Source organism: Sodiomyces alkalinus, assembly GCF_003711515.1.
Source record: "Sodiomyces alkalinus F11 unplaced genomic scaffold SODALscaffold_4, whole genome shotgun sequence".
In the NCBI taxonomy this organism is placed as follows: domain Eukaryota; kingdom Fungi; phylum Ascomycota; class Sordariomycetes; order Glomerellales; family Plectosphaerellaceae; genus Sodiomyces; species Sodiomyces alkalinus.
Genome location: NW_021167082.1, coordinates 1,435,897 through 1,463,363, shown reverse-complemented (window position 1 = coordinate 1,463,363; position 27,467 = coordinate 1,435,897). Strand labels below are relative to the sequence as shown.

General features: G+C 51.3%; 3 protein-coding genes across 3 annotated transcripts; 2 read left to right on the top strand and 1 right to left on the bottom strand.

The window, feature by feature from the left end:
- Nucleotides 1-2,775: 2,775 nt before the first annotated feature.
- SODALDRAFT_264719 (WD40 repeat-like protein) lies at nucleotides 2,776-3,135 on the bottom strand (the record flags this gene model as incomplete). Its single annotated transcript, XM_028607472.1, has 1 exon — nucleotides 2,776-3,135. A coding segment is annotated over one exon (360 nt), but the record flags the coding sequence as incomplete, so codon positions are not given.
- Nucleotides 3,136-11,714: 8,579 nt separating this feature from the next.
- Nucleotides 11,715-16,167, top strand: SODALDRAFT_350459 (hypothetical protein; the record flags this gene model as incomplete). The annotated part of the gene is made up of 3 exons (XM_028613479.1): nucleotides 11,715-12,314; nucleotides 12,382-15,178; nucleotides 15,284-16,167. Exons 1-3 carry the CDS (start codon nucleotides 11,931-11,933, stop codon nucleotides 16,165-16,167), a joined length of 4,065 nt encoding a protein of 1,354 aa, XP_028467089.1. The 5' UTR covers nucleotides 11,715-11,930.
- A 5,672-nt stretch (nucleotides 16,168-21,839) lies between these two features.
- On the top strand, nucleotides 21,840-26,372 carry SODALDRAFT_294665 (hypothetical protein). Its single transcript, XM_028608762.1, has 5 exons — nucleotides 21,840-21,946; nucleotides 22,064-22,411; nucleotides 22,498-22,730; nucleotides 23,435-24,081; nucleotides 24,249-26,372. Exons 1-5 carry the CDS (start codon nucleotides 21,855-21,857, stop codon nucleotides 25,944-25,946), a joined length of 3,018 nt encoding a protein of 1,005 aa, XP_028467088.1. The 5' UTR covers nucleotides 21,840-21,854; the 3' UTR covers nucleotides 25,947-26,372.
- Nucleotides 26,373-27,467: the final 1,095 nt, after the last annotated feature.

Below are 27,467 nucleotides of genomic sequence, written 5' to 3'. Positions count from 1 at the left end.
AGGGTGCTACCGCGGCCGCTCCAACGTGGTCGTTGATGCCGCTCCCATCGGTGAAGATGCAGATCACACCGAGCTCCACCGAGTCGTGTTCCTCGATCGCCTCGTCGGCCGACTCAGCGATCCTGGTGAAGGGCGGGGTCCACCACGGTGGCACGATGTGTGGCTGGCGTGTTTCCAGGCGGTCGAGCTGCACATTGTACTTCCGTTCGAGCATGGTGGACAGGTGGCCGAGGGGGCTCTGGTCCTTGCATGCACCTTCCGTGCTTGGCGCCATGTCGGCGTACATGGGTGTCGTTCTGATGCGCATAGCGGCTTCCAGTGCTGTCTGCTCCATCTGCTGCTCGACTGGAAGCAAGTGGGCCTCCACATCGACGGCAGCTGCGGCGGTGGTGCGGAACGCGCCGGTGATGACTTGCGCCGCACGCCTCTGTATCTTTCGGATGGCAGCCGCCATGTCGCTGCCTCTGCCGATGCGGCGTTTGCCTGGCATATGCCATGCCGAACATCCGTAGAGCATCTGAGGCACAATCATGGCTCGGTATACTTGTCGCATGTTCACCATCCTTGTGCCCCACGTTGATGAGGCCAGAGCTGACAAGGCAGCCAACCTTTTCGTGGCTGCGGCTTCCAGCTTCTCACGATGACGTCCCCATCGAAGCCTAGTGTCCATCTGGATGCCAAGGTACCGGCATGATGGGGAGGCTGCGATGGTGGCGTGGGGGAGGCGCAGGGCATGCGTGCTGTTCACCTTCGGATCTCGGGTGAAATGGACGAGTTCATACTTAGCTGGTGCGAACTGTGATCCATGCTTCGCTGCCCATGCCTCTGCTTCCTGGTGGATGGTTTTGAGGATCTTGCAGTTGCGTGGTGCCGTTGGGCTGACCGCCAGGATTGACACATCGTCAATGTACCCGATCGCTTCAGTTTCGTCCGTTCTACAGGCCTCAATCAGGTCGGCGTTGTAGAATAGGTAGAGGATTGGCGATACGGGTGATCCCTGCGGTATGCCGGTTTGGATGGGTGCTGACGGTGCTGTATACTCCTGTAGCTTCAGCGTCGTGGATCGGCCGCTGAGAAACGAGGCCACCCAGGCTATGATCCTGGGACAGATCTGCCGCTTTCGGAGGTTGTGTAGTAGCCGTTCGCGGGATACGTTGTCGTAGGCCCCCGACACATCGAGCAGTAATAGGGAGGCTACCTCACCTTCTGCCCATGCTTGGTGGATCCGTTGGAGGAGGAAGTGCATGGCATGTTCGGTCGATGCGAGCTTCCGCCCCCCGGTGTGTCGGCTCGGGAGAAGCTGGTAGGTATCGGCCATATAGGTGAGCCGATTCGCAATGATGGCTTCCATCGCCTTCCCAAGTGTGTTCAAGAGGGCGATTGGCCTGTATGACTTTGGCTGGGTATAGTCATCCTTTCCTGGTTTCCTGAGCACCACCGTCACTGTGTCCTTGAAGTGTTTTGGGCAGTACCCGAGCTGCAGGCACGCATTGAAGAGCTTGCAGAGGTGTGGCAAGAGAATGTCCAGGGTCTCATGCAAAATGCCGTTGGTGATGCCGTCGGTACCGGGGGCTTTGTTCGGGGCTGCTCTGCGTACTGCCCTGTCTACTTCCGTCAGGGTAATGTCCGGGCATTCGATCGATGGGGGATAGTCGTATCCCTCTATGTCAGAGAGATTAGCCCGAAGCGGAGGCGGGAAGAAGGCTTGCCGCAGGACTTCGGCCTTTTCCTCTGGTTGCTGGGCCAGCTCCCCGTCTGGTCTTACGAGTGCCGGCGTGCAAGCTGGCGAGGTGTTGTGTCTGTTTTTGGCCCACTTGACAAGGTTCCAGAGGCCTGACTGTGATGTGGATGCCTCGGTGATTCTCTGCCGGTGGGCATCCCGGAGGGTCTTCTGGATATGTCTCCCCTTTCTGTTGCGCGCCTTTCGGTAGGCCTCATAGTCGTCGTCATGCCTCGATCTCTGCCACCGTCGGCGGAGTTGCTGGACCTCTGTACAAAGGTCTTTGCATTCTTGATCAAATCCGGCCACGGAGCGGGGCGACGGTTTCGACCATGGGGTAAGGGTGATCACCTCTACCAGTCGAGAATATGGGCTTCAAGCTCCTGTCGCCGCACTGTCGCCTCCGTTTTCCGAGCTCCTCGGGGTATGTTTACTCATTGAATCAGTCACTGGTGAAGCTCCTCGGTTTTGGGCTTCACCGCACTCGCTATCTAGAGAGCCAAGGGATTAAACACGGCCGAAACGTATATTAGCAGCTAGCAGTATACGTCGACGGTTTTTACTATAGTAGACTAACCCTATAACGATTGGCACGCCGAGTAGCTACTTAATAGTATATTATCCTAGACCCTTCCTGTGCTACGCTATAAGTAGAAGAAAAGATAAGACTAAGAGAGGCAAGAGAAAACCAATTTGTTAAACCAGACATAAACGGCCTATATATCCAAACCATTCGTCGAAAATTGTATAATAAGCACCCTTCCCGAGTGGCAACCGAGTATAACTATCGATCCAGAAACGGCCGAACTTAACGGTTAGTACTCGGAGGGTATCTATAGTAACGCCTCCGTATCCCTTACGATCCAAACGTTATCTAGGCCTATACTATAACCGTGATAAGAAACGATTCGCGGAGGGCTATAGGACGTTTTAGAACCTATTACAGGCTGACCTAGATCCTGGACACTAACTTCGGTGTAGAGACGAGAACTGGACGTCTTATCGAAAGAAAGATAGAATAATGCTCTGCCAACCTCGAACGTCTGCAGACAGGCCCCCGTAGCCGTATCCCATAGCTTGATGGTCTTGTCACGGGACCCGGATGCAAGCCGCTGACCGTATACGGCAAACGCGACCGAGCTGACCTTATCCCTATAGCCCTCGAGCGTCTGCAGACAGGCCCCCGTAGCTGTATCCCATAGCTTGATGGTCTTGTCCCAGGACCCGGATGCAAGCCGCTGACCGTCCGCGGCAAACGCGACCGAGTTGACCCCACCGCTGTGGCCCTCGAGCGTCTGCACACAGGCCCCCGTAGCCGTATCCCATAGCTTAATGGTCTTGTCACCGAACCCGGACCCGAATGCAAGCCGCTGGCCGTCTGCGCCAAAAGCGACCGACATGACCGTTCCGCCATGGCCCTCCAGCGTCTGCACGCAGGCCCCCGTATTCGTATCCCAGAGCTTGATAGTCTTGTCATCAGACCCGGATACAACCCGCCCGCCGTCTACGGTAAAAGCGACCGACCTGACCTATCCGCCATAGCCCTCGAGCGTCTGCACGCATACGTTCTATTCCGCTTCCACGATCGGCATCCTCGTGATCCACTTCGGCGCGTTATCTTTAAACAGCTTTCTCACTACGCTATGGGTAGGACTAAAGACGAGAGCTAACGCGTAAACTTATAGCGGGGCAATTTCTACCGCTCCTTTACAATATAGGATAAACCGACGAGCGTCTTTGGTTAGCTCTGCTAGTTATGATCTTATGCTCTCCTAAGAGATTATCAGGTTTCGAGCACTTTAATAGTATGATTGGGGCTTACCACTAGAGCCTCCAGCTTCTGTACCGCCAATACTGCCTGCGATATGCCGCGTAGTAGGGCGAGCGCCTCTAGCCAATACAGATACTTCTGCTAGAGAAATATATAAACGGGGCCGTTATCTTAGAGATATTCCCTTATATAGATTGCCTTTTGCAGATAATTAACCCAGTGCACGGATAAGTATCGCACAGCGGCTAATAGGTCTGGGTTTAGGGGTGAGATATCGTCGACTAAGAATCCCGGGGAGTATAGCTCGTAGATATCGCGTCGTAGCGTCTAAGATAAAATCTCTAGAGACGTTAAGAAGATAGTATAGTGCTGGTGTGGAATGCCGGAGGGAAAGATCCTGTCGGAAGCTTTGTCTAGCAAGAAGTCCTTTGCTGACTAGTGCATAAAATAGACTACGTCTTCTCGAAGAGTCAAAAACGAACCACAGGATCTAATAATGTCTTCTAAGGATTTAAGGTCGTTATAGAAGGGATAAAGTGACTTAATAATAGAAGTTAACTCTTATAATACGACGGGGCGGTATACGACCGAGATAACGGCGAGTATCTGTTTGTATAGGTCTGTATCGTTCGAATTATAGATATACTCTATCATCCGCTGATATAAAGAATCAAGGCCTGGTGGGAAGCTCTTAAGGATATCGAGCGTATGCCACTTCCGGACTTTCGAGTCCGCGAGCTCCTAATAAACTAAGGCCACCTAAAGGAAGGTGTTGTTTGACTTGTCGGTGAAGTGTTTATGAACGGCGTCCCGGGTTTCTGAGTCGTACTTCTTAAGCTGCGCTAATTCGCCTACTTTATAGCGGATATAGACGTGAACGGCATAGGATATTAAGTCTTAGTTGAGTTCGAGACGGAGGGTTATCTTCTAGGCGGCGCTATTCAGCTTCTCCTTAATATCCGGCCAGTTACGACTCGACACGATCCACTTAGCGCGGGAAGATATAGATATGCGCACGATGAAATCGAGAAGCTGTGGTCGGCCGGCGTATTCCTTACGGACGTGGGAAACAAGCCGCGGGCGCTAGCGGACGAGGCTATAGATTAGCCCACGTAGTACGGCAGTCGCCTTATTCAGTTTTTATTCGGTAGCCTAGCAGAAGAAATAGGAAAGCGGATTCCTAGTGTCTTTCTCCAGCTCGTTAATAATACCGTATAGTAGTATCGTTTTGCCCTTACCAGAGTCGCCTCTAATCCAGAAGAGTCGGCTATACGGATCTATACGCCACGCTTTGAAGTCAAGATTATCGAGGACCTGGGAGTATAAGTCTCGAAGGAGGCCGCCCTTAATATTTTAAATACGTGTCTTATCGTGGTGAGAATCCGTCTAGTAGAGGTCTTCTAGGCATTTCTTATCTTATTTATCCTACTATATCTCGTCCTATCGCCTGGTTTAGTGTTAAATAGCAGAGGTGATATTTTGAAATTCTATGTATTAACGTTCTGCGGTTCTAGCCAAGGCTTATAGACGGTCTCGTACGTATTACGAATTATATTACTCCGAGTCGCTCTAGATAGCGGCCTCGGCAGCCTTAAGGTTATCGAGCACGCCGGCCTAGTTATCCAGTACGAGTATATCCCTAAAGAAGACGGCGACCCGATTCCGGTGGTAGAGGCAGATACTCTTTATCTGATACAGGAGAAGCTTCTAGTAAAGTTAGCTAATATAAATCGTAAGCTAGTCTTATAGGCCTGCTAATATCGGACTAGCACCTTTATTAAGGAGGAGGTTAGCTAAGTTCCAGTACTAGTCTATCCTTAATAGGACGTAAGCAAGGCCGTTACGATTAATACCTGGCTTAGTGAATAGGTTCGCGAGGATCTAAAAGCATTAGTAGACGATAGTGGTCCTGGCTAAGTTAAGCTTACCTCTAAAGTAAAGGAGACGCTAACCCAGGCTAGCGCGGCTTCCGGGACGGCCCGTATCCCCTTATCTATTAGTCCCTTTACGGATAATACGACCTATATTCCGTCCCCAATCTATTACTTTATAGTAGCCTCTTTTTCCGTTCTTTACAGCCCGGCCCGGACTAGCTACTTTATCTAGTGTTATCTTCCCTCCGAGGTAAGACGAATATTATGGTTAGTCGCGGTGGAACCACTATTCTATAGTTCGGCCGACAGGAACTTCTCGTATGCCTCGACTATTTTAGATCTATTCGTCTTAAGCTCGTCGTACGCTCGATTCCAAAGCCGTTTATAAAGGCTCGCCGGCGAAGTTTCGGAAAGGGAATATAGCTAAGGAGTGGTGACTAGCGTGGATAAGGCTAGAGGAGGGGTTATCCGTCGGCTTTTAATCTTAGACCTAATCTTCTGGAACCACTTAGGCATAATATACTTTATAAGGGTTAGCTCCCGCAGGATAGCGTTATCGGAGGGCTTAAAGGTAATATCGACGGATGGATATTATCCTCTTGCTTCGAAATAGCGATATTCTGGCCTTTATACAGGGGATTCAGCTAAAGATACTAGTCTCGGCGTAAGTAAGGTGTCTAATAGGATGGCCAGACTGTGTTGGAGTGCACTGTTAGGCTCGTGAGGGATATAAGCAGGGGCTAGCGGGGCTCGAACGATCTGATTAGCCGCCGAATACTCACTAAAACACGTTCTATAGCTAAATTAGTACTTTAGTGCTAAAGGAGTTAGTGATATAAAAAGGAACCGAACGGAGCTTATACAGAATAGTAACGTAGTCGGCCCCGGCTATCCTATTACCTTCTATCCGTAAAGTATATACGCTTTTTATAATAATCGTTACTATACCTTACTATCTGCCCTATAGATAATAAGCTAGTATAAAGGGCTTTATTCTCGAACCTCTTAATTATTATTATTAGTTCTTCACTACGATACGGCCTAATATCCGGTCCTCTCGGTTAATAGCTTAACGCCCCGAGATAGTATTTTATCGCGGCCGTACGGCGATTACTAACCTAGCTTACTAGAAGACGAACTTACGGAAGATCGACGTTATCGATAATTAGGTAACTCTTACGCGGAAGTTTGAAGTTAAAGAAGCTTAACCAGAAAGTAATCTATCGAAATAGCCGTTAATCGTATCCTCTTTTCTCTCTAGCCTTAGTAGATAATACTATTATTATTAGCTGCACTTAAATACGGTAAATGCTTAGAGCTTCGAGATACTACCTTTAGCGATCTATTAAGAGTAATATTAACCGTAAAAAGGGATATAAGGCTGCACTCACTATATAGCGGGAATACCTACCTATGCTCTTGTAAGTCCTTTCGGGAGCTTTCTACCACTAGGAACCTTAGTGTTAATCCCTTTTAGCCAGCTATCTAGTTATATTCCTGCTCTATTCTTTAAGAGAAGCCTTATATACAGCTATAATCATGGCGGCGTCTTATATAGAAGACTAGACCGGTCTTATAATCTCGGGGACTAACCGCCTAGTAAGAACCAGTAGCTTAGATACCGTGAGTAAAGGATATAGCCCCTAGATACTATACACGCGGCTTTTTGTATCCTACTATGGCTTATAGAAAAGGCTAGGTGGCGTGGTGGTGTTTTAAGGGGAGGAGACCGGATTTAGCATAGCTAAACTATAATATATTATAAATAGAACGTTCGAATAGAAGTGGAAAAAGTTCCTTAGTGGCTTTAGAGTATCTTACACCCGAGATAATCCTGCTAAATTATAAAGAGCTATGAATAGTATACCACACCTATACCACTTAGTAGCTTTTCTATATATTTATCTATGTATATTCTTTCCCCCCGCCCTCGACCCTTTCCCCTATTAGCCTTTTGGTTTATCTTCTAATTATCCACCGTGTTATCCCTAATATCAGAGTTAAGGAGCGTACGGGCCCAGCTTTCTAACCTATCCTCGTAACTAACACCCACTAGGGTGTCTTCTCCTTCGAACGATAATAATAGCGCTAACGATAACGAGAATACCGTTAATTTAGAGGAGGCTAAGCCGCGTATCACCGAGATCGAGTTAAGGTATCGTCCAGATTTAAGACATGCTATTAAACTACTCTATCAGCTCCAGAGTTCTAATAAATACGACGAGTGTATTTAATTATTATACCTTATTCAGCTAGTTTAACTTATACTCTTAGGAGAATATAGGGATAGTACTACTCTACTGCTCGCTCTGCAGGGTATCGTAAATACTATCGAGGCGATCTCTATAATAACTAAGGACGTGACACCACTAAGTTAACGCAAATCCTCCCCTAGCTATAATTTATAGGGTGTAGGAAAGACTAACCGGCACCCTAAGTCTTCTATAGACACTAAGCTTATTAAAGCTCTTAAGGATCTATACTAGGAAGAAATTATAATAAAAGAGGGGCTACCGGCCCCCCTACTAAGCTTAGAAACGTATATCGCACTTATTCTTCTAGGGATAAAGCTAACCGTACTTAGTAATTCGAAGTATAAAGCTATTAAGTAAATATCGGGAGCACTTAAAGTAAATAAATAGACCTTTAACAAACTACTCGAGACTCTGGAGATATTAGATAGCTTTAAGCAGTATAATATCGCCCTATATTCCGCCTATACTATAATCTTAGGAATTAGGCTTTAGATTCTGGCCTATAAGAATTTATTAATGGTTTGCTCTCTTATGGTTAAGGATCTGGTTAATAAGGGGTACGACTCGCTATAAGCACGATACAGAGAAGTCTAAGATAACTTAGATCGATTAGCTAAGAAGTAAGATAATTTAGGGTAGTAAATCCAGAGCTTTATTAAGGCAGGTAACGCTAAAGGCGTCGGAATAAGACTAGGGAGCTATAGGCCGGGCATAGGGTCCTTAATAAAGAGAATTATTAGTATCGTCAACTATTTAGTCTAGTCATCGGTAAGCAAGTAAGCTAGCGGGCGGACTTAAAAATAAGCTTAAGACGAGGAGGAGTTAGGGGGGGCCGCCGATAAACGGTTAAGACTAGTCCAGGATATTATAGAAGAAGGTTATATATAGTTACCACCTTATAAGAGACGATATTAATAGATAAAGACTATAATATATGCTAGAGCACTGATTTTATAATCCCGGTCTCGGTTCTGTATTATTTACAACTTATATATATATTAGCCGACTACCTTTTAGTTCCTAGGAGATATAAACCAGGCTCCTCCTAAGTTCGAGACAAGATAGCTTCGGAGGTGGTTAGCCCTAGCTACTTAGGTAACTGTATAGAGATAAAATGGAGATAAATATATAAGCCTATATATAGGTCTATATCACCGGTAAGATTAAAATCAATTCTTCGTCCTAAAGCAAACCTAAGTTAGACCACGTGATAATAATCTAATAGTATAATATACTAAGTCGAAATCAAGGCATGCCATAATATTCTTAACGAGGTAGTCGAGAATACTTTTATATAGATAAGAACCGGATTACTAGTAGGAGCTAATAAATAATAAAGACACGTGTTAGAAGGACGCCGGTATTCAGTCAATAGGAGTCCTATACTGCGTAAAACTTATCCTATATACGTTCCTATTCTTCGATACTATAGCTATTAACCACTTCTTCTCGAATAGCGAAGGCAACCTCTAGTCCACGAAGATCAGCAACGTTCACCTTAGCTTCCCTCCACTTAATAGTATAAGTCACCTAGCCCTGGGTATTCTATCGTATATCCGATATTCGCTTAATATCCTAATACGTAGTGGGTGAATATATAACTCCTAGAGCCCTATTTAAGGCCTTTTTATTTCTCCTCTTACTTAACTTTTAGTAGCGCCTATTATACGTGTTCTGTATTAGGAATTTATTCGGAGTAGTATCACTTAATACTAGAGTTAGGGCGGAAGATAAAAAAGCCGAGATAGAGGATATAGTATCGTTAGCGGACCTTCTGGATAAGGCCTGATCCTGCTACGGAACCGACTAAACGGTTATACCGCCGTGCGTTAAATATATCCGCGAAAGAGTTAATAACTCCGGCTAAGGTATATCGGTGCGTTATTGCTTATAGAGGATACTATTCCGTCTTAAGTCACACTCCCTAAGTCGACTAGAGTTAGGTATATATAAAGCGATAATTGGAAGCCCGATACCTAACGACTTATTAGTAAAACTTTAGCAAAAAGAGGGATTCTACTAGAGGAATTACTATAGAAAGATAGGCCTCTTACTATCTCGATACTAATCTTAGGAAGATAGAAGCACGGGGCCTTATATTAGTATAGAGCTCTCGTAACGCACGAGCCGTCGGCTAGGAGTAGGGTGTTTAACGATATAACGAGAATAGTCTATAGATAGTGTATAATAAGATTCTTGCTAGAACTACGTAGCGTAGACTAGGAAGTAGGATAGTAATTATAACTTATTAGTTCCTAAGATCTGATAGAGAGCTTTACCGTCTATCCCCTCTCCCGCGGATTATATAGAGAGCTTAATCCTTGTCTATATAAGCGGTTAGCGCCCCTTTTTCGTTTTCTCTATCCCTCCTACAAGACTATCCACGTTACCTTATAAGCCGCTACTAGCCCCCCCGCACCCCTTTTTCCCGAGCTATATAATTTATTAGTGTAGTCTTATAAACGATTCTAGTGGCCGAATTAAGCCCTAAAGAGTGGTTTAGGGGATATTAGCCCGTCCTACGCTATAGGTAGCAGGTGAAGATAATAAGATTCGCGCTAATAAGGCCTCGATCTGCTCTAATATAGGGGTGAGTTAACGCTAGGAAGCCTCCCTACTACCTTAAGACCTATAGATATATATTCCGTCACGCCTCGATATATATCTTAGATATCCTGGTGGCGTGCTTTATTGGCCTTACTAATATAGTCGAGAACCCCTCGCCTATTTATTTCCGTAGCCTTATTACGCTATTAATAGCTTTTGCTCACGTAGCTAGGGCTAACACGGACTTAAGCCGTCCCTAAGGTAGTGCCCGGAGCAGGACTTTAGGAAATCAGCCCTTAGCGTTAGCCTATAGCTTAGGAGGCATAGCTATAACTGGCTCGGAGAGGTAGGTATTCTGCGTAGCTTCGAACGCCGCTATTAGCTTCGAAGCTAATCGGCCCTTTCTATAGTAATCAACTTATAGATAATAACGTCCCGTAGGGGCTATCACCGATAGTGGCCACCCTAATAATAAAAGAAAGCGTGAGCCGAGTGAATAGCGGTCGAAGACGTTAGTCCTATCTAGGCTTAGGCGCTAGCGTGCCGATAGAAGCTGAATTTTCCTCCGCTTATCCTTTTGCCCCGTAGGAGGTGGTGGACGATATAGCAGCTAAAGGCCCCGGCCTTATTCTATCGCCGGGCTCTCTACTCGGCTGAATATAGGACTAGTTATATCTTAGCCTAATATTCCGAGCCCGGCCGTTATTACGCTACGTACCCCTAGCCACTAGTATTAGGCTAATTGGCTTGGCTTTGATTAGGCGTTAAGGGAGTCGTAACGTAGGTATACTCCGATAATAAGATATATCAGCTCGAACAGACCACCTAGTAATTTACTAACGTTATTCCCCGAAGCATTATCTAGCTATGCCTTATAACTAGATCGACCTTTCCTAATAGGCCATAACCAATAATATCCTAATAGTGACTACCTTATAGAGCGGTAATACTCCTTAAGAAGGCTAGGGTATCGGGGTATCGGTATTTCGTAGTCTTAGCCAGTGTCGGGCGATCGTGGTGGAGGAAAAGGACGTGCTAGATCTTATCGCCGGGCGAGCACGAATGCTTTCACGCAGGATGCATTAGCGAATGAATTAAGGTTAAAAAGCAGAACCAGCTTATAGCGCGATTCAGGTGGCGTATCATCTTACACACGTAGGCGAAGGCAACGCCGCGGTATTAAGGCTGTCAAGTTGAGGTGGCGATACGCATCGGTCATCTCGTATCAAGGGGTATTATACCGTATCGCCAACATACTTACGGCATTTCTTCGATTGGTTGAACGAAATTGCGATACGTTAGGCGGCCACTAAGAAAAAGGGGGTGATTCAGCTATGCAGGCAGGAGAAAAACCCAAGTATAGAGCAGAGGAGAAGGACCAAGATAAGGTGTCGCGAGATACATCGACGTGCACTCCTCGGTACATTGATCTATGTGTGCACGGACCCTATATCTGCACGTGACGTTGGATTTAGAGGAATCAGAAAGCGGCTCCCGTGGCAGCGGCACACGCATTCCGTAATTATCGTGACATTTCGTCACTACCTCACAAAGAAGCTGCGCTGCGGTCTTACCTTCGCTATCATCAACGTCAATCTGAAAGCGTCAGCACCACCTTTTCCCTTGCATCCCTTGCAGTTAAGAGCGTCATTCGCTCCTGGCATCTCCAAGATATCTTTTGCTTCTGTTTCTATTTGTCTCTTACTTAGACTACCGAAACAGACAGATTTCACTTGAGAGACGCCCCCAGAACCCATGGCGCAATGTCTGCGCAAGGTCCAAGCTCCCAGCTCCAATCTGGGCCGACCACCTCTATCGCACAACTAAATCCCAACTTGGCGGACACTGCTTCTCGGCTTATTCGCGGCGTCATAACCATTACCTGGCCCTACAGCTCCTACCGCAATGTTGCTGCTTTCGTCCTTGCCGAGTCCGACTTTAGGCTGCGACGCGACAAGGGCCAAGTTCGGGTCGAATTCAGCGGCCCGGCCGCGAAGGCTGTGGCGGACGCCGACTTGAATAGTGGCGATGAGATTACACTGAGTCTCAAAGGCGTCGAATGGGCCGACAAGGATCCCAGAGCGCCCTTGTCGGGCGAGCCCCTCGACTGGCAGCTGAAGTTCCATAACAAGCTACTGCTGCAAGCAGTATGTGCCCCCCTGACACACGACACTGTTCCCTATGTTGACTCCTCGTGGCTAATATTTCATGTAGGTGAAGCTGGACTCGGGGGAGACGAAACTCATAGACGTCGACATCACCGACACCGACACCGACATCAACGGCTGCGAACCGCCAGCGCTCCCAGATCCCGATCCCACACCTGCGCCCCCTACATCATTTCTCGACCCCAAGGATACCTCGCCCTTGCCCGAAACTGTCCCTGCTATAGATGGGGTCTTCTCGCCTGTTGGGCTCACGCCGGCCAAGAGACCAGCCGACAGCAATCGCAATCTTGCAGAACCGTCAGAGTTCGCTTCACCTGCTTTGTTGAAAAGAGCGCGCGTGTCCTACGGCTCCCTATTTGAAGGTGGTCTGGATATATTTGAAGAGGAAACGGCGCCTACGGGTAGAGAAAGAAAGCGTCCACGCTTCAGCACGTCCTGGAGGTATACGAGCCGGTCACCGAGTCCCAGCCCCGACAGACCGTCCACCCGCGATGGTGGAGGTGCCGTATCGATGGTCGATGGCGGCTGCCAGACCGATAAACTCGATTTCACGCCCCCCAGACAGGTGGAAGTAGCTGCCGAGTCCCGAATTCCTCACCCTGCAGTCTTCGATACACCAAGCAAGCAGCCATCAAGCGCCAACCATGCTTTTGCGTCTCAGAATGCCATGTCGCCATTCGCTTCTAACGCGTTTAATGGGGAAGCCCCGAAGGAGGCGCCGGTCGAGTCCGCAGATCAGAAACAAGCGCCGTTCGAGAGCGTGTCATTGACGGGTCAGCAATCTCGAAACGAACAGAATATACAGGAAGGACGGCGACACACGATATTCGTTGACCTCATCGCCGAACCTCGACAGCCTTCTTGGCCCGGGACTTCGATTCCATCTGCGGACTCCAATATTTCCGCAGAAATCGGGCCCGGCGAGACACCAACCAGCTCACCCCACGAAGATGGCCATTCGCACATGGAAGAACAGGGCATTACCGGGCACTTGGATGGTCAATCAATCGCCAGCGAACACGACGACGGCGATTCCCAACCAGCCGACTCCGCACTTGAAGGTGACGAAATCCCCGAGGACCGGGACGGCCCGGAAGAAAATTTCGGTTCTCGGACATATGCGGAGAAGCGTTTCCTGACGGGGGACATCAATCAGACTGTCTCCGGCGATGGGGAGCGCGCGACGACTGGATACGGCGAAACCGACACCTTCGTGGAAGATGCCAGACGCGACGCTGGCGGAGATTACGATATCACCCACTACTCTAACCTGAGCAATGTCCAGGACGACGACGATGGCTCCGACGTGGAGAGTGATTACAGCCAACAGGATGGGGGGCATATTTTCGACCCTTATGGCCGGGGTAACGAAGAAGATCAGATCGACGAAGACGCGGAGCAGCAATTTGGGGAAGAATATGGGGAAGAATACGGGGAAGAATACGGGGAAGAATACGAAGAGGACGAGGGTGGCTATGGGGAATACGAGAGCTATTCCGACGAAGAGAGCGAGGAGGAAGATGACACGGCCGCTGCTAAGCCTGCACCCGCAACCAGGGGACCTCCACAGGTCATCAGTCTCTTGTCGGATTCGGAGGATGAAGACGAAGAGCCCCCGCCCCCAAGGGTGGCCGCACAATCCAAGGGCCCCCAGTTTTCCCAGTTTGACGGTTCCGTCGACAACATCCGACAGTCCGTGGCCGAAAAGGCAGGGGAGTATGAGGGGACCGATGAGAGTGAGGTATCCGAAGTGGATGAAGCGGATGAGGAGGAAGAATCAGAAGTAGAGGTGGCGAGTGACAGCGAAGGGGCGTTGCAGGCTGAGGAGTTTGAGGAGCAAGAAGCAGTCGACGAGCAAGAAGTTGCCCAAGACCAAAAGGTAGACGTGAGCGAGGTTGTAGAAGAAGACGTCGGCTCTGATGCCAAACCGGACGGACCTGCGGATGCCATCTCGGGCGCTTCGATTGAGAGGACCAGGCAAGGGAGCAGCGAAAAAGCGAACACAAGTTCGCCGCCAGCTCAACAACGAGAACCAAGCCGGCACCCAGAGATCATAGAATCCCGCACCAGCAAAAGTCCACCGCAACAGGATGATGACCTCGAAATGATGAGTCCGATTCCACCTTTGCGAGCTCTGGAGTTGATCCGAGAGGAAGAGCGTCTCGAGGTGGTATCGACCGCTAGTGCACCAGCAACGGAACCTGATATCTTGATGGGACAGTCCGGCCATGGTCACGCAGGTCATCACACAGAAGGCATGGCGACGGTTTCTGTGGTGGAGCAGGTCTCCGAGGTCTCTGTGGTCTCTGTCGAGGAGATTAGCATGGCTGCCGAGGCCTTGGGATCCTCGGAAGTTGACGAAATGGAAGCTATTGACGCGCAGCTGCTTGAGGAAAGCGACGGACTCCATGGCAGGAACATGCCTGGCATTCAGATGCAAGAAGAGGAGGCGGTGCAGGAGGATATTGAAATGAAAGATGCCGACGAAAGCGACAATGCCGAGAACAAAGACAACTCTTTCCAGGACCATGCCACGCCGCCACCATCCCAGCCTAAGCAACCTTCAGCAACGAGCAATAGCACAGACGAGTCGGGACGGGAAGCCGGGGGGAAGGACCAAACGGAGCAAACGGAGCAAATTGGCCAAGAGGACGACAAGGCACAGGCACAATTACCGACTCCTGTCGCCACCCAGCAAGTACAAGAAGGGACGGCCTCACAAGGCGAAACCGACGTCGATTTGCAAAAGTCCAAAGCCACACCAGACCAACCCCCGAAGAGTTACGAGACCAAGACCCCTCAACGAGATACCGATCAGCACGGGAACACTCCCGGTTCGCAACGTGAGCTACCCACGTTCCGCGAGTCATCACCGCCACTGTCAGAAGCGACGACTTCGTTCTCCTGTGATGACCGAAGCGTTGATCAAACACAAACAACACCCGCAGCTAAATCTCGCTCGACAAGAAAGCGAGGCCAGGACCAAGGCCGAACCGGATCGAAGGAACTGGATCCCAGTGTCCAATTGGCGCGGGCGTCCATCGCATCCAGACGACCGACGCTTGCGCCGGACCAGACCCCCTCGGACAACGTTCGAATCACGCGCGCGGCATCACACAATCACCACAGGAGCCTGTCTCCGGACCTAGACGAGGATACGAGCGTGCAGCTAGCCAAAGAAGCCCTCAAGTCACCTTCGCGCGCGAGGCGGGGGAAGCCCTCCGAGGAGAACTCGAACTCGCCAACCACCACCACCTCGATCAAGACACAGCTGGGGAAGGCGATGCGGGCGGACGTGCCCGACTGCATCACGCTGCGGATGCTGCGGCACAACCTGTCGAGGACGGTGGACGTCATGGGCATCGTGACGCTGGAGCCCCCGGAGCCGGCGCGCGCCAGGGGAAGCCCGCGGGGGGTGATGCTGGCGTTCAACGTCACGGACCACTCGGTGGCGCCGGCGCAGGTGGTGCTGGTGAACATCTTCCGGGCGCACAAGACGGCGCTGCCGATCGTGCGCACGGGCGACGCGGTGCTCCTGCGGCAGTTCACGGTGGCGGCGATGCACGGGCGGGGCTTCGGGCTGCGGGCCAACGACGGGTCCAGCTGGGCCGTGTTCGAGGGCGGGGTGGAGGGAGAGGAGATGCCGCCGCAGATCAGGGGCCCGCCGGTGGAGCTGTCCAAGGGGGAGAAGACGTTCGGGGGGTTGCTGAGGACGTGGTATGAGAGTCTGGACGAGGCGAGCAGGGCTAAGCTGCAGAGGATCAGTGAGAGGGTTCAGGGGACGACGGGAACGGGGACGGGAACGGCAGAGGAAGAAAGGGCACGATGTTGATATTATGGTATGGACGGACGACGGCATTCCTACAGCCTGGCCATTCAGTTTAAGTGGTTCTGGTTCCATGTAGTGCTACCAGCTTTGTTTGGGTATGTGGCTGAATACTTGCCCGTGGACATATGATACAACGTACACACCGAGGCGTCAACAATGTCTCTTTTTTTTTCTTTTTTTTTTTCCTTTCCCTTCTTTTCTCGACCCCTCCATCCCAGCAGACGATTGTGCCAAGACGTGGAGACCCCATGGAGACGGGAAGGGACCGGAAACACTCGGAGAGCTTTGACGAGAAAGAAAAGGGAAAGGGGGGTCCTAATATCCTGCGCGTTTCCTGCGCATATCCTAGTCCCTTGTCCGCATGGATGGATGGTGATGATCTACGAAGGGACAAGGTGTGAGTGAATAGGTAGGTAGAGGTCAAATTTCTCGGACGAGGCCGGAGCCCCGAGGCGTAAAATATCGGAGTAGGGTCTACCTTAGGCCTGGGGGAATCTAGTACTCCGAATTTCTTTTGTACGAAGTAAAACAACACTGCTGCGATATTGATGTTGTCGATGGGATGAAGAAGACTACGTTACGTTGTTATATGTACGATATGCAAGGGGCGCGATGAAGCCAAAGAGCCTGCCCCTAGGTTTTACTCCTCCCCAGAGTCGCGTGTTATCCCTCTTCCTCCCCGGATTATACGACGACCACCACGGTTCTGGCCACTTAGCCTTGCCAAATGACTCTCGGTGCTCTCTGTTGTGTGTGACTAAAATCACTAAATAGGAGGCGACGGTGGAGGCTCCAACTTGGCGGGAAATTTGTTGATCCCCCAGGGGCCCAGCCCCATTTCTTCTACGAAGAATGGAACCGCAAGTGGGTTCGCTCCTTTCCTCCGCGGATCCGAGACTATGGACACAGAACGTTGGAGGGCCGGAGCAGATCAGAATGAGACGAATATTAAACGGAACGGTTTGTGACAGGGGAGGTTCAGGCTCACTGCACGTGTACGTGTAGAGACAGGACAGTAAGGTGAGCGTACGCGTGTGCATGGGCATGTGTGGGTTATACGGGGGAGGGACCAATGCGGGCTCTTGGATTTGCAAACTTGGGTCTCTAGTGTACGTGTAGCTCGGTGTGTCCACGGGGGTGAGGTAGGACGGTCCTGTTGATGATGGCCATTGGCGGTGGAGTATCCGTATATGGAGAAACTCATGCCAGGGGAAATGAAACCTCTGGAAGCTAATAAGGAACCCATCCAGATGGACCATGGGGCGGGACCCAGCTGGCCGTTTCTTTCAATGTCGATCAAGGTTAGTTCGACGACCATCTTGAGAAGACAAGACAAAAAGTTTGAAACCTTGGACTCGTCCTCCCCAAACCCTGGTGCCATGTCCCTTGTCATGTGTCATGTACGTGCAGTATCGTCTGCGAGCTAATACATAGCGTTAATCAAGGTACGGTACGTTATAAGTAGTATGTTCTGAGGTACCGGGGGTTGTAGTGTAAGGTACTGAGCCGAAGCCTCGCACTCCATCCACTACGTACGAGGCTGAAACGGAGCCAGTGAGGAACAAGGGATCGAGGAGATCGAACCAGAAAAAGAAAAAGAAAAAGCTCTTGCTTGGGAGACCACGAGGCGGGGTCAATCCCCGCACGCGGTTCGACCGTCGCCCAGCATAGGTTAGGTACCTTGGCACATAGGGGGTTCATGGAAATCATGGCCTTCCTCGCTCAGTACAAGTTACCTCCCGCAAAGTAGTAATCAGAGCGGCATAGAGCCGCGGCATTGGTCATTTCTGGACGCCAAGACCGGCTGACCTCGGTCCAGACTTTTGGTCGACTTGCCGGGCGAACGGAGATGGGCCGAAAGTGGAAATCCACACGAACGAAGTACATTCTGCTTTTCTTTCTTCTCTTTTCTGCGCCCATCTCGGTTCCTCCCCTTCGATTTTGGCACCCTGGTCTTCGAAAGCGATTGGCGTTATGACGATGATATTATAGAGACGCCATATAGCCACTGGGCATGTTTGTTTCACTGGCCTTCTGAGGATTGACTTGAACAAGACAGGTCAAAGCAAGACCAAAATAGCGTGCCATTGAAAGATTGAAATTGAGCTCATAATTTCGCACAAGGTAGGTAGATGAAACTCCACACCGGGAGGTCTTCGTTCCTACGGAGTAATTTTGGAATAATGCAAGGGAGTCAGCGGCCTGCTGATAACCGCTGTCCTCTTTCCTTTTGAGGCCAACCAGCAGATTTGTGACATGTAAGAGAGTATGTATGCAAGGACGGTTCGTGGCTTGGAAGACACTGACTGCCATTTTATCGTTGCGTTGTACTCTATGAGCTGCAGCTTGTTCGAGAATTTCTTCCGCCGAAATTGCTTCTGAACCGTTAGACAGTCAGGTGACCGACCTCGACCGAAAACCAGGAGACATGGGGAATTGGTCCGCGTCCCCCTTTCTCGGTGATGCCTTTGCATGTTAGGACTTCAGGACACATGACGAACAACCAGACCCCTGTTGCGTCCTCATGGACCTGCTGACTGGTCGCTGTGGGTCCTTCACCTTGGCAGAGAACGATCTTTTATTGGCCTGTGTCGCGGTGAAGGGGAGATACTGCTCCGTCTCCGTACCGTTCAGGCGGCCTTTTCAGGGTTTACGCTGTAATTACATACTGTTTACTGCCAACTTGCCGTGTAAAAATGTACGAATACTTCGTACCAAGGTGAATAAACACGCCAAGGGATCAAGGCAAGGAAGGGCCGCTCCCGTTCTACGAAGTAACGGCATCTTCCCTTGTTTCCTGTCCCGTCTGCGTTGTTTTCTGGTCGCGAATAAGGTACGTTGTAGACATATAGATACCATGTGACATCAAAGAGGAAGGCATCCAGCAATTCAAGCCATTCTATTAAGATCCTTCGTCATAATTACTCCGTACTTGCATTGGATGCAGAGTGTCGTTGTTGAATTGACCATTGTTCAGCTACTCGTATGTATATACATTGTACGTATATACCTTGACAGCCCATAAGACCCGTCAGATGCCCACAGCCACCTTATCAATGTGATAAACTATATTATATTATTATTAGATTTATACGGTACCTCGATCCTATATATCCATACTTATTTTCCCTTCTTTTTCCTAATAGGTAGATATTCCCGTGAAGTACGACGAACTTCACTTCCATAAATACACACGTAATTCCGCGTACCTTATTTATATTCTGACAAGAACCGATCCCGATGCCTTGCATGAGCACATATCCACTCCATTCGTACCTTAGGTAATTAGCAGTACTTCGTACTGGTACATGTACATGTATAACCCCATCATTATCCCTGAACCGGACGGACCTCCGGCCTCGAACTCGGGCTCTTATACCCACCGCCGCCCCTCTCTCTCCGTCTACCTAACCCCGCCTGACTCGCGAGACGCAACTTGATTGGTCGTTGAACAGGGCCGGAGTAGTTTTAGGATCTGTGTGCCACTTGGCGGACTAATTAATTAGAAAGAAAAGCGTTGTTGACCTTGAAGATACATAATAAATACATAGTGCGAGAGGGCTTGTCGGCAGACAAAAGCGCCCCCTCGTGACATGGATAGACGGATGTCTGTGTTTCGCATATTTTCCCATGAAATGACATTTTTTCTTCTTCTTTTTTTCTTCTTTTTTTCTTCTTTTTTTCTTCTTTTTTCCCCCTTCATGCATTGTCACTTTGACAACTCCGGTTCATTATTCGTTGGTCCTTGTGTTCTTGTGGGAAACTCGACCTTGTCACGAGGGCCAAGCTTACGTTGTAAAGCGGCATGTGAAAACGGCACCTTTCTCAGTTCTGGCTGCCGTTCCCTTCCCACTCTTACTCTTGGCTGCTTTGCTTTGAGTTGTTTAAAGACTTACTTACCTGTTCTGTAAAACTTCCACCCTCATTCGTGCACCCCCTGCTCCACTCGATACACCCCCTATTCTTCCGTTGTCCTGCGTCGTCACTCACCGATGACCACTGATGGACATTGTGGGGAGACCGACGTCAGACCTCGCTGAGTGACCAGGGGGTCAAAGGAGGGCTGGATAACCCCTTGTGGGTAATGAGCCTCCTCGAAACCACTCCAGTCACGCATTCGTATTTCTGAGATTGATGGAAGGAAGAATCCATCAGACATTAAAATACTGGACACAAGTATCAAAATGTGGTGTTAAGGCGAATATATTCGTGAGTACCGGTAACGGTACCGGTAACGGTAACGGTAACGGTAACGGTAACGGTAACAGGCGGCGGAGATGACCCCGTGCCCGTGGCTGCAGACCGAATGCGATGAAAATGCGACCGGACCTTCATTTTGACCAGTCACAGTTACTAGCCCTGACTAATAAACATGGGCTTGTCATGACTGGAAATATGGCATGGACTTAACACGGGTTTGCGAATGGTCTTTTCTGAGTACACCTAGTGTATTTACTGAAATTCTTTAAGCATACTGATAGGCTGCGCCGTATTAGGTATTTCGTTTCTCAAGCCCCATATATTGCAAATTACTCATTTGCAATTCGCATATTATAATCACTTTCGTACAATCTTCAGTACACTACTCGCGGCAGATTGTGTGAGTTCTTGTGTGAATCTCAATCCATCCAGGTCCACGTTCAAGTTCGCGTCCAATCCGCTATATCCACTCACATGCGTGTCAGGGACGCACAGAACGGCTTGTCTCCTTCTTTCGCCGCCGCCTCCGTGATGGCCTCCTTCTCCAGAGTCCAAGGGGCCCACCCCCCCCGGGCGATTTGACCCCATTCATCCACCCTGGCTAACCCCTGCTAGCCCTTTCTTGACCCCCGCTGGCCCGTGCCAATGCCATACGAGTTCGTCCGCCCGTCCCCAGTCTGGGAAGAGATAGCGTCACACCCTCCAAAGGCGTTCTCTATCATTCGGTACTTACGAATAGGTACCTTACATGCAAGCTAAATGGCGTCAGCTCCACGAGACGGAGTCTGCGGACTAGATAGGGCAGGTATCTGTAGGCAATGCAAAAGTTGGGTCAACGGGGTCGAGGAATATAACACTTGGTGACTCCCCCACATTCCCCAGGCACACAAGGGACCCTCTACTCAATTCTTTTCCATCCCCATACCGTACTATACCATTCATACCATACATACCATACTTTCGCAGTCTGGCACATTTGCATCCTCTTCTGCATATTTGGGGTCAGGTCAGACAAGTGAAGGGATACCAGAAGAAGCAGCTCTCCCTTCTCATCCATCAGTCATCCATCCTTCCTGAGTATACGGATAGACAGGCTCAACGACACCCTACCTCACCCTCAACCTTCACCTCAACTTGGGACCAGGCGAACAGCGAGCATTTCACCGACAACATAATTTGGCGACATCCTCTCGGTTAGATTGAGACACGTCCAATGCCCACGCCACCGACCTCGCTCTCCTGTTTGCGTCTGTTGTCATCTGAGACACAAGAGTGGATGCCGCTCATACCGTAAAGAAAAATAGAACGGCCTTGACGTATTCGACGAGTTGTAGTGGTTCTCTCCACACCAAAAGCATCCCACCAGTCCCTCCGTTGCCCTGTGTCCCCATCGAACACAGCACATCGCAGTACCCAGCTACAAGCTAGAAATCATGAACGCCGCCACCAACAGCATGTCACCGAGTTCGAATTCGGAGCTTGACCTGAACATGGATCTCGACCTACATCTCGACTCCTCTACCGATGCGTCGGCGCTGCAGGCTGTTGCCGACAGCCTCGCCGCCGGCGACGACAGCATCACGTCTTCCGACACCACCGATGTACCCGCCGCCACCACCGCAGCCATTACTACAGCCACCACTACTAGCACCACTACTAGCACCGACCCACCAGTCGCCTTGAAGCCCCGGACCGACAGCTCGGCCTCACAAAGCAGCACGGACGACGGCAGGGAACAATCCGAGAGCAACAAGACCGCCAACGCGAAAGGCAACAACGCTTCCTCCAACTCAACGACCGCCCAGCAGCAAAGAGAATCGCAACCACAGAAAGCGAACGGCAAGAAGCGCCCTGCGCCCGCATCCAGCACGGGAAAGCCGGATGACAGCAACGGCCCCCCGTCCAAGGTCATGAAACGGCGGGCGGCCCGGGCTTGCGTGAGCTGCCGGGCACGAAAGGTGCGGTGCGATGTGGTCGAGGGCGCGCCGTGCGGGAACTGCCGGTGGGATAACGTCCAATGCGTTGTGCAAGAGAGTCGGCGAAGGAAGTACGTTGCTTCTCAACCTTGTCTTGATTTTCTTCGCTGCCGTTCGTTACGCGCAAGGGGCTGACCGAGTGTTGCGCCATGTACAGAAAAGCACTGTTGACGGCGAGCACTGCCTCCGTTTCTGGATCCGAGGCGCAACAGCACGAACTACGCGCCAAGGGTACTGGTGTGGATGGAGGTAGCAATCCAGTGCCTATCCAGAGCAGCGCAGATCTTCTGCGTCCTGCCCAGGGTCCTGCTGTCCCGTCCGTGGCTGCAAGTGGCAGCGAGCCCTTCGAGCCAGATGGGACATTTGATAGCCATGTGCCTCATTTACTCTGTAAGTGCATTATTTTCTCTTTTATTTTCTCTGCTTCTCTCCGACACATCCAAAAGAAATTCCTTTCTTTTTCCCCCCCCTTTTACTACAGTCTACACTACAGTCTACACCATCATCTGCACATATGTACTCTCCCAATTTCTTTCCCAACGCGCTCGAGCAGTTAGTTTCTGGTCCATCGGAAACAATCACATCATTCGCAGAACGCCACAATTCAAAAAATAGCCGAGCGTTACCCCCCAGTGCCGTTTATTTCGGCCTCGGCTCGTTTTCTGGTGCCGCAAGCTTCTCCAAATTTGATGAAATTTTGAACCCCTCGTCGCCGAATGAGGCTCATTCGCTACCCTTCACTGTTTTGGTGCGCTTTGTGGTGCCCCTTGTGGGGAAAAGTTGGGGGAGGAAAAGGAGGGGTACGAGTACGTACCTCTGAGCACGGAGTTACCCACTTTGCCCAGACTTCCAAAGTCGTGCATCCTCACCGGATCGGTGTGGAACACTGGCACATGGGTGTAGCTCAGTGCCTGTATTTCATTCCACTTTCACATGTGAACAGCAAGGCGCAATCAACTCCTTGCTACCCCCCCCCCCCTCCACACGACCCCTCCTCATGCTACAGCTTGTCGCGTGTCACATCTTCACCCCCTCGTCATTTCTTGTGTTTTGAAAACGAAGCGCATGTGACTGACCACGACCACCACCTGCAGACCAGCGATCTGGATACGGACAGGACGCCTCCTTTTTGTACAAGCTGCAGGCTGCTGCCTCTACCTCCCCCGACTCGAACACTCGTCGCCTGCTCGCCAACCTATTCGCACAGGCCCAGTCCCAGGCCCAGGCTCAGGCTCAGGCTCAGGCTCAGGCTCAGGCTCAGGCCACCGCCCCCGGCATCAATGCCACTTCGAGCTCGCCCGCCGTCCCCGCGTCCGTCTCGGCGGCGTCGACCTCTTTCGGCAACCTACGCACCACCCAGTTTCTCGCTTCTCTCGAAGACCCGGATCTGCACGCTCACGCTCAGCTGCCCGCCTTCGTCAGGCCTCTTCCCGCGCGCATCGCTTCGGAAGACGTCAAGTTCCTCCACGTCAAGGGCGCGCTGTCGCTCCCGGCTCTGCCGCTTCAGAACGCCCTCATCCAGGCCTATATCGAATATGTCCATCCGTTCATGCCCCTCATTGACCTGTCCGAGTTCCTCTCGACCGTCAACTCCCGCGATGGTCTGTGTGGACAGGTCAGCCTTTTCCTCTACCAGGCTGTCATGTTTGCTGCCACCGCCTTTGTCGATATGAAATCACTCCGCGATGCTGGCTACTCTACCCGCAAGATGGCCAGGAGGGCCTTCTTCCAGAAGACGAGGGTAAGTCGACCGTTTTCCCGAGTTTCGTTTCCCCATTTGGTACCGCACCTCCCACAGGCAGTGGGCTATCTGTGGGGGGGGGGGGGGTGAGAAAAAAAAAGGGGGAAAGGCGGGGGTGGATCAACTACTTCTTGGCGTTCATGATATTCACATGTCAATTGCTCTAGTTACTGTACGATTTCGACTACGAGTCCGACCGCCTCGTCCTCGTTCAGGCACTCCTCCTGATGACGTACTGGTACGAGACGCCCGATGATCAGAAGGACACCTGGCATTGGATGGGCGTCGCCATCTCCCTGGCCCACACCATCGGCCTCCACCGCAATCCGGCCAGCACGAGCATGACCCCCCGAAAGCAAAAGCTGTGGAAGCGCATCTGGTGGTCCTGCTTCATGCGCGACCGCCTCGTCGCCCTGGGCATGCGCCGACCAACCCGCATCAAGGATGAAGACTACGACGTACCTGCGCTGACCGAGGCCGACTTCGAGATGGAGATGCTCCCCGAAGACAACACGATCGTGCCTCCCGCGTGCACCCTGGTCCGCGATCTCTCCATGCAGCAGGAGCTCGCCACCATGTGCGTGGCCAAGGCCAAGCTGTGCATCTGCATCAGCAGCATGCTCAAGGCGCAATACTCGGTCCTTGTCCGGGACAAGGTGCGGCCGGACAACACGGTCAACAGCACCATGATGCTCTTCCCCAACAAGAAGCTCGACAACTTCGAGTGCGTGACCACGGTCGATCTCGAGCTGATGGACTGGGCCGAAACCCTTCCCCCCATTTGTCAGTACAGGCCCCTGACGCCGCTTGACGTCAAGAATGGGAGGTCCACGCTCGCCGTCCAACGCACGCTCCTGCACATGGTCTACTACACCACCGTCTCGGCCCTGCACCGCCCTCTCTTCCTCCCGTCGTCTCCTCACCAGGCCCCGACGACATCGCGTCAAGTCCAGGAGATGTCGCGGCTGAGAGTCCGGGATGCCGCCATGCACATCACCCGCATGGCGTCCGAGCTCCACCAGCTACGGCTGGAGAGGTACCTCCCCACCACCGGCGTCACCGTCATCCTGCCCGCCATGATCATCCACCTCCTCGAGATGAAGAACCCGGTCGCGCAGTCCCGCGACCGCGCCACGCGTGGGTTCCGGCAGTGCATGCGCGTCATGCAGAAGCTCCGCGAGATCTACGCCGCCGCCGACTACGCGACCGGCTTCCTCGAGGCCGCCCTGAACAAGGCCGCCATCGACGTCAACAACGCCCCCGCCGTCGCCGTGACCCAGCAGAACCTCAAGTTCGCCGACTCGACCTTCAGCGCGCAGACCCCGCCGCCGGAGAACGCGCCGTACATGACCTCCTCCGAGGCCCTCTTCAACGCGAAGCCCGGCGGCGCGATGCCGCATGCGTCGAGCCATCTGCCCCAGACCATCAACGCTGCTGCTTTGGACCTGTCTGCGACGAACGGTGCGGTGGCGGCGGCGGCGGCAGCGGCAGCGGCAGCGGTGGGTCTCGCGGCAAGCCCGCCCTCGACGGACGGGGACTTCGAGTCGGCGATGGGCGGCCCGACGCCTAGCGCCAGCGGTGGTTCCGACGCGCCCGAGCCGGAGCCGCTGGATATGGATTTCCTGCAGGGCCAGCCGGAGCTCGACTGGAACGCCGTGGCAGGTACCGACTTTGATGTGGACCAGTGGCTGCAGTTCCCGCCTGAGGGCATGAAAAACACGGACGAGGGTCTCATGTCGAACATGTTCAACGACGAGGGGATGCAAGACGCCGCCGCACACTGGGCGACGGGCGGCATGGCCTCCTCCACCGCTCCGCAAGGCTTGGTAGGGGATGGACAGGCCACTCTCGCCATGCCGGCGTGATGGGTTTCTCTTTATTTGTGTTTTCTCATTTTATATTTCCACACTGGGTCTTTGCCCGGGTGTCCGTATCCTTTTTTTTTATTTTTATATACCTGTTCAGTTTTCTTTGATGCGTCTCGGATCGGAACGATGCCAGGATATTTTCCACGGAGTTGGGGCTATAAGGACTCGAAAAAAAAGCTGACGAGGAGGGAAGAGGCTTACGCGCCTCGGGCGTTTTTTTTTTGTCATAATTTGGAACGTATCTGTTGGCTTTTGGAACTCTATAGCATATATCTGGATGTCAAGTTTTATGTCTCATGAGAGAAAAAAGGGGGGAAACCACGGCTCAGCGCCGGCAGTGGAGGCAGGGGTTTTTATGTGAGCATGGGCGTCATAATGCCCCCGGGGATACAAGTAGATGAATGAGATTTGCGCATGGGTTTGAATGTTCCTCGCCAGTCGCTGTCTCTGGCCCTCATTGCGCGTAGTATCCCATCTGTCGGCGTGTCTTGTGTTGTCATCTTCTCATATTTCGCCGACCTGCTTATCCCGAGCTTTACTCGAATGGGGACTGGGCCTATTTTTTAAAGGCCGTGAATCCGGTGTATCGACCGACCAATACCACGAGGTCAGCGTCAGCTTCAAACAAGAGGCGCAGATGACATGCTCTCGGATTATCAAGGCAACTGGTCTGGCCTCTTCTGTTTCGTCGAGGATCTCGGATCTCGGATGTCACAGTCGCAGTCTCAGTAAACGACTCAAAATGGCGACTCTTCCCAAGGAGTAAGGTAGGTGGATATGTAAGTACCCCCGTAGTTGTCAACTCACTGAGGTGGTTGGATGGTCCTCGTCTTTCACACGACACCGATACACCGAGCGATCCCCGAAAGACGACCGGTACGATAATGCCCCTCTCTTCCCCGCTCTTGCTCCATGCTGTACTTCGTAGTTAAATAAATGGACACAGGAGGTTGTCCGAGGCTGTCCGAGGCTGTCCGAGGTCGTCCGAGGTCGTCTGAGGTCGCCTCATGCTTTACAGTTTTGTATGGCGTAATTCAGTTTCAGTGTCCAATTCCCTCGTCGTCCAGCCTTCTGCAAGGACATGCCGTTGGTCTTACCCAGAGAGCTCGGGATTGACGGAGTTCGGGTGGGAAGGCCAGGGAGGGGCAAACTCGCAGGGATTCATTTCATCAATTGTCTTGATGAGACAAAGGCCGTTCGGCGGTTGTGTAAGCGACTTTGACTTGACGCTGTGCCGACGTCGGTGGTCAAGGAACGGGAGCTCCTCGGGGAGGTGGAGAGCGTGGAGGATGGATGCACATTCCCCCGCATGACAGGCCTGGACTACACTGTCCAAGAGCTCAACCTGACATTGTTCTAAGGATAGTGTGCCTCAAGGTGTTAACGACACGTTGGGAACTAGGACTAGGCAAAGCGAGGCAAATGAAAAAGGGGCAAACGGCAATTCATCCAAAGAGAAACCCGTAGGTTACGTATCCGTACAACGTATAACAAAGACGCTCATGCGGGGAGTCGCTA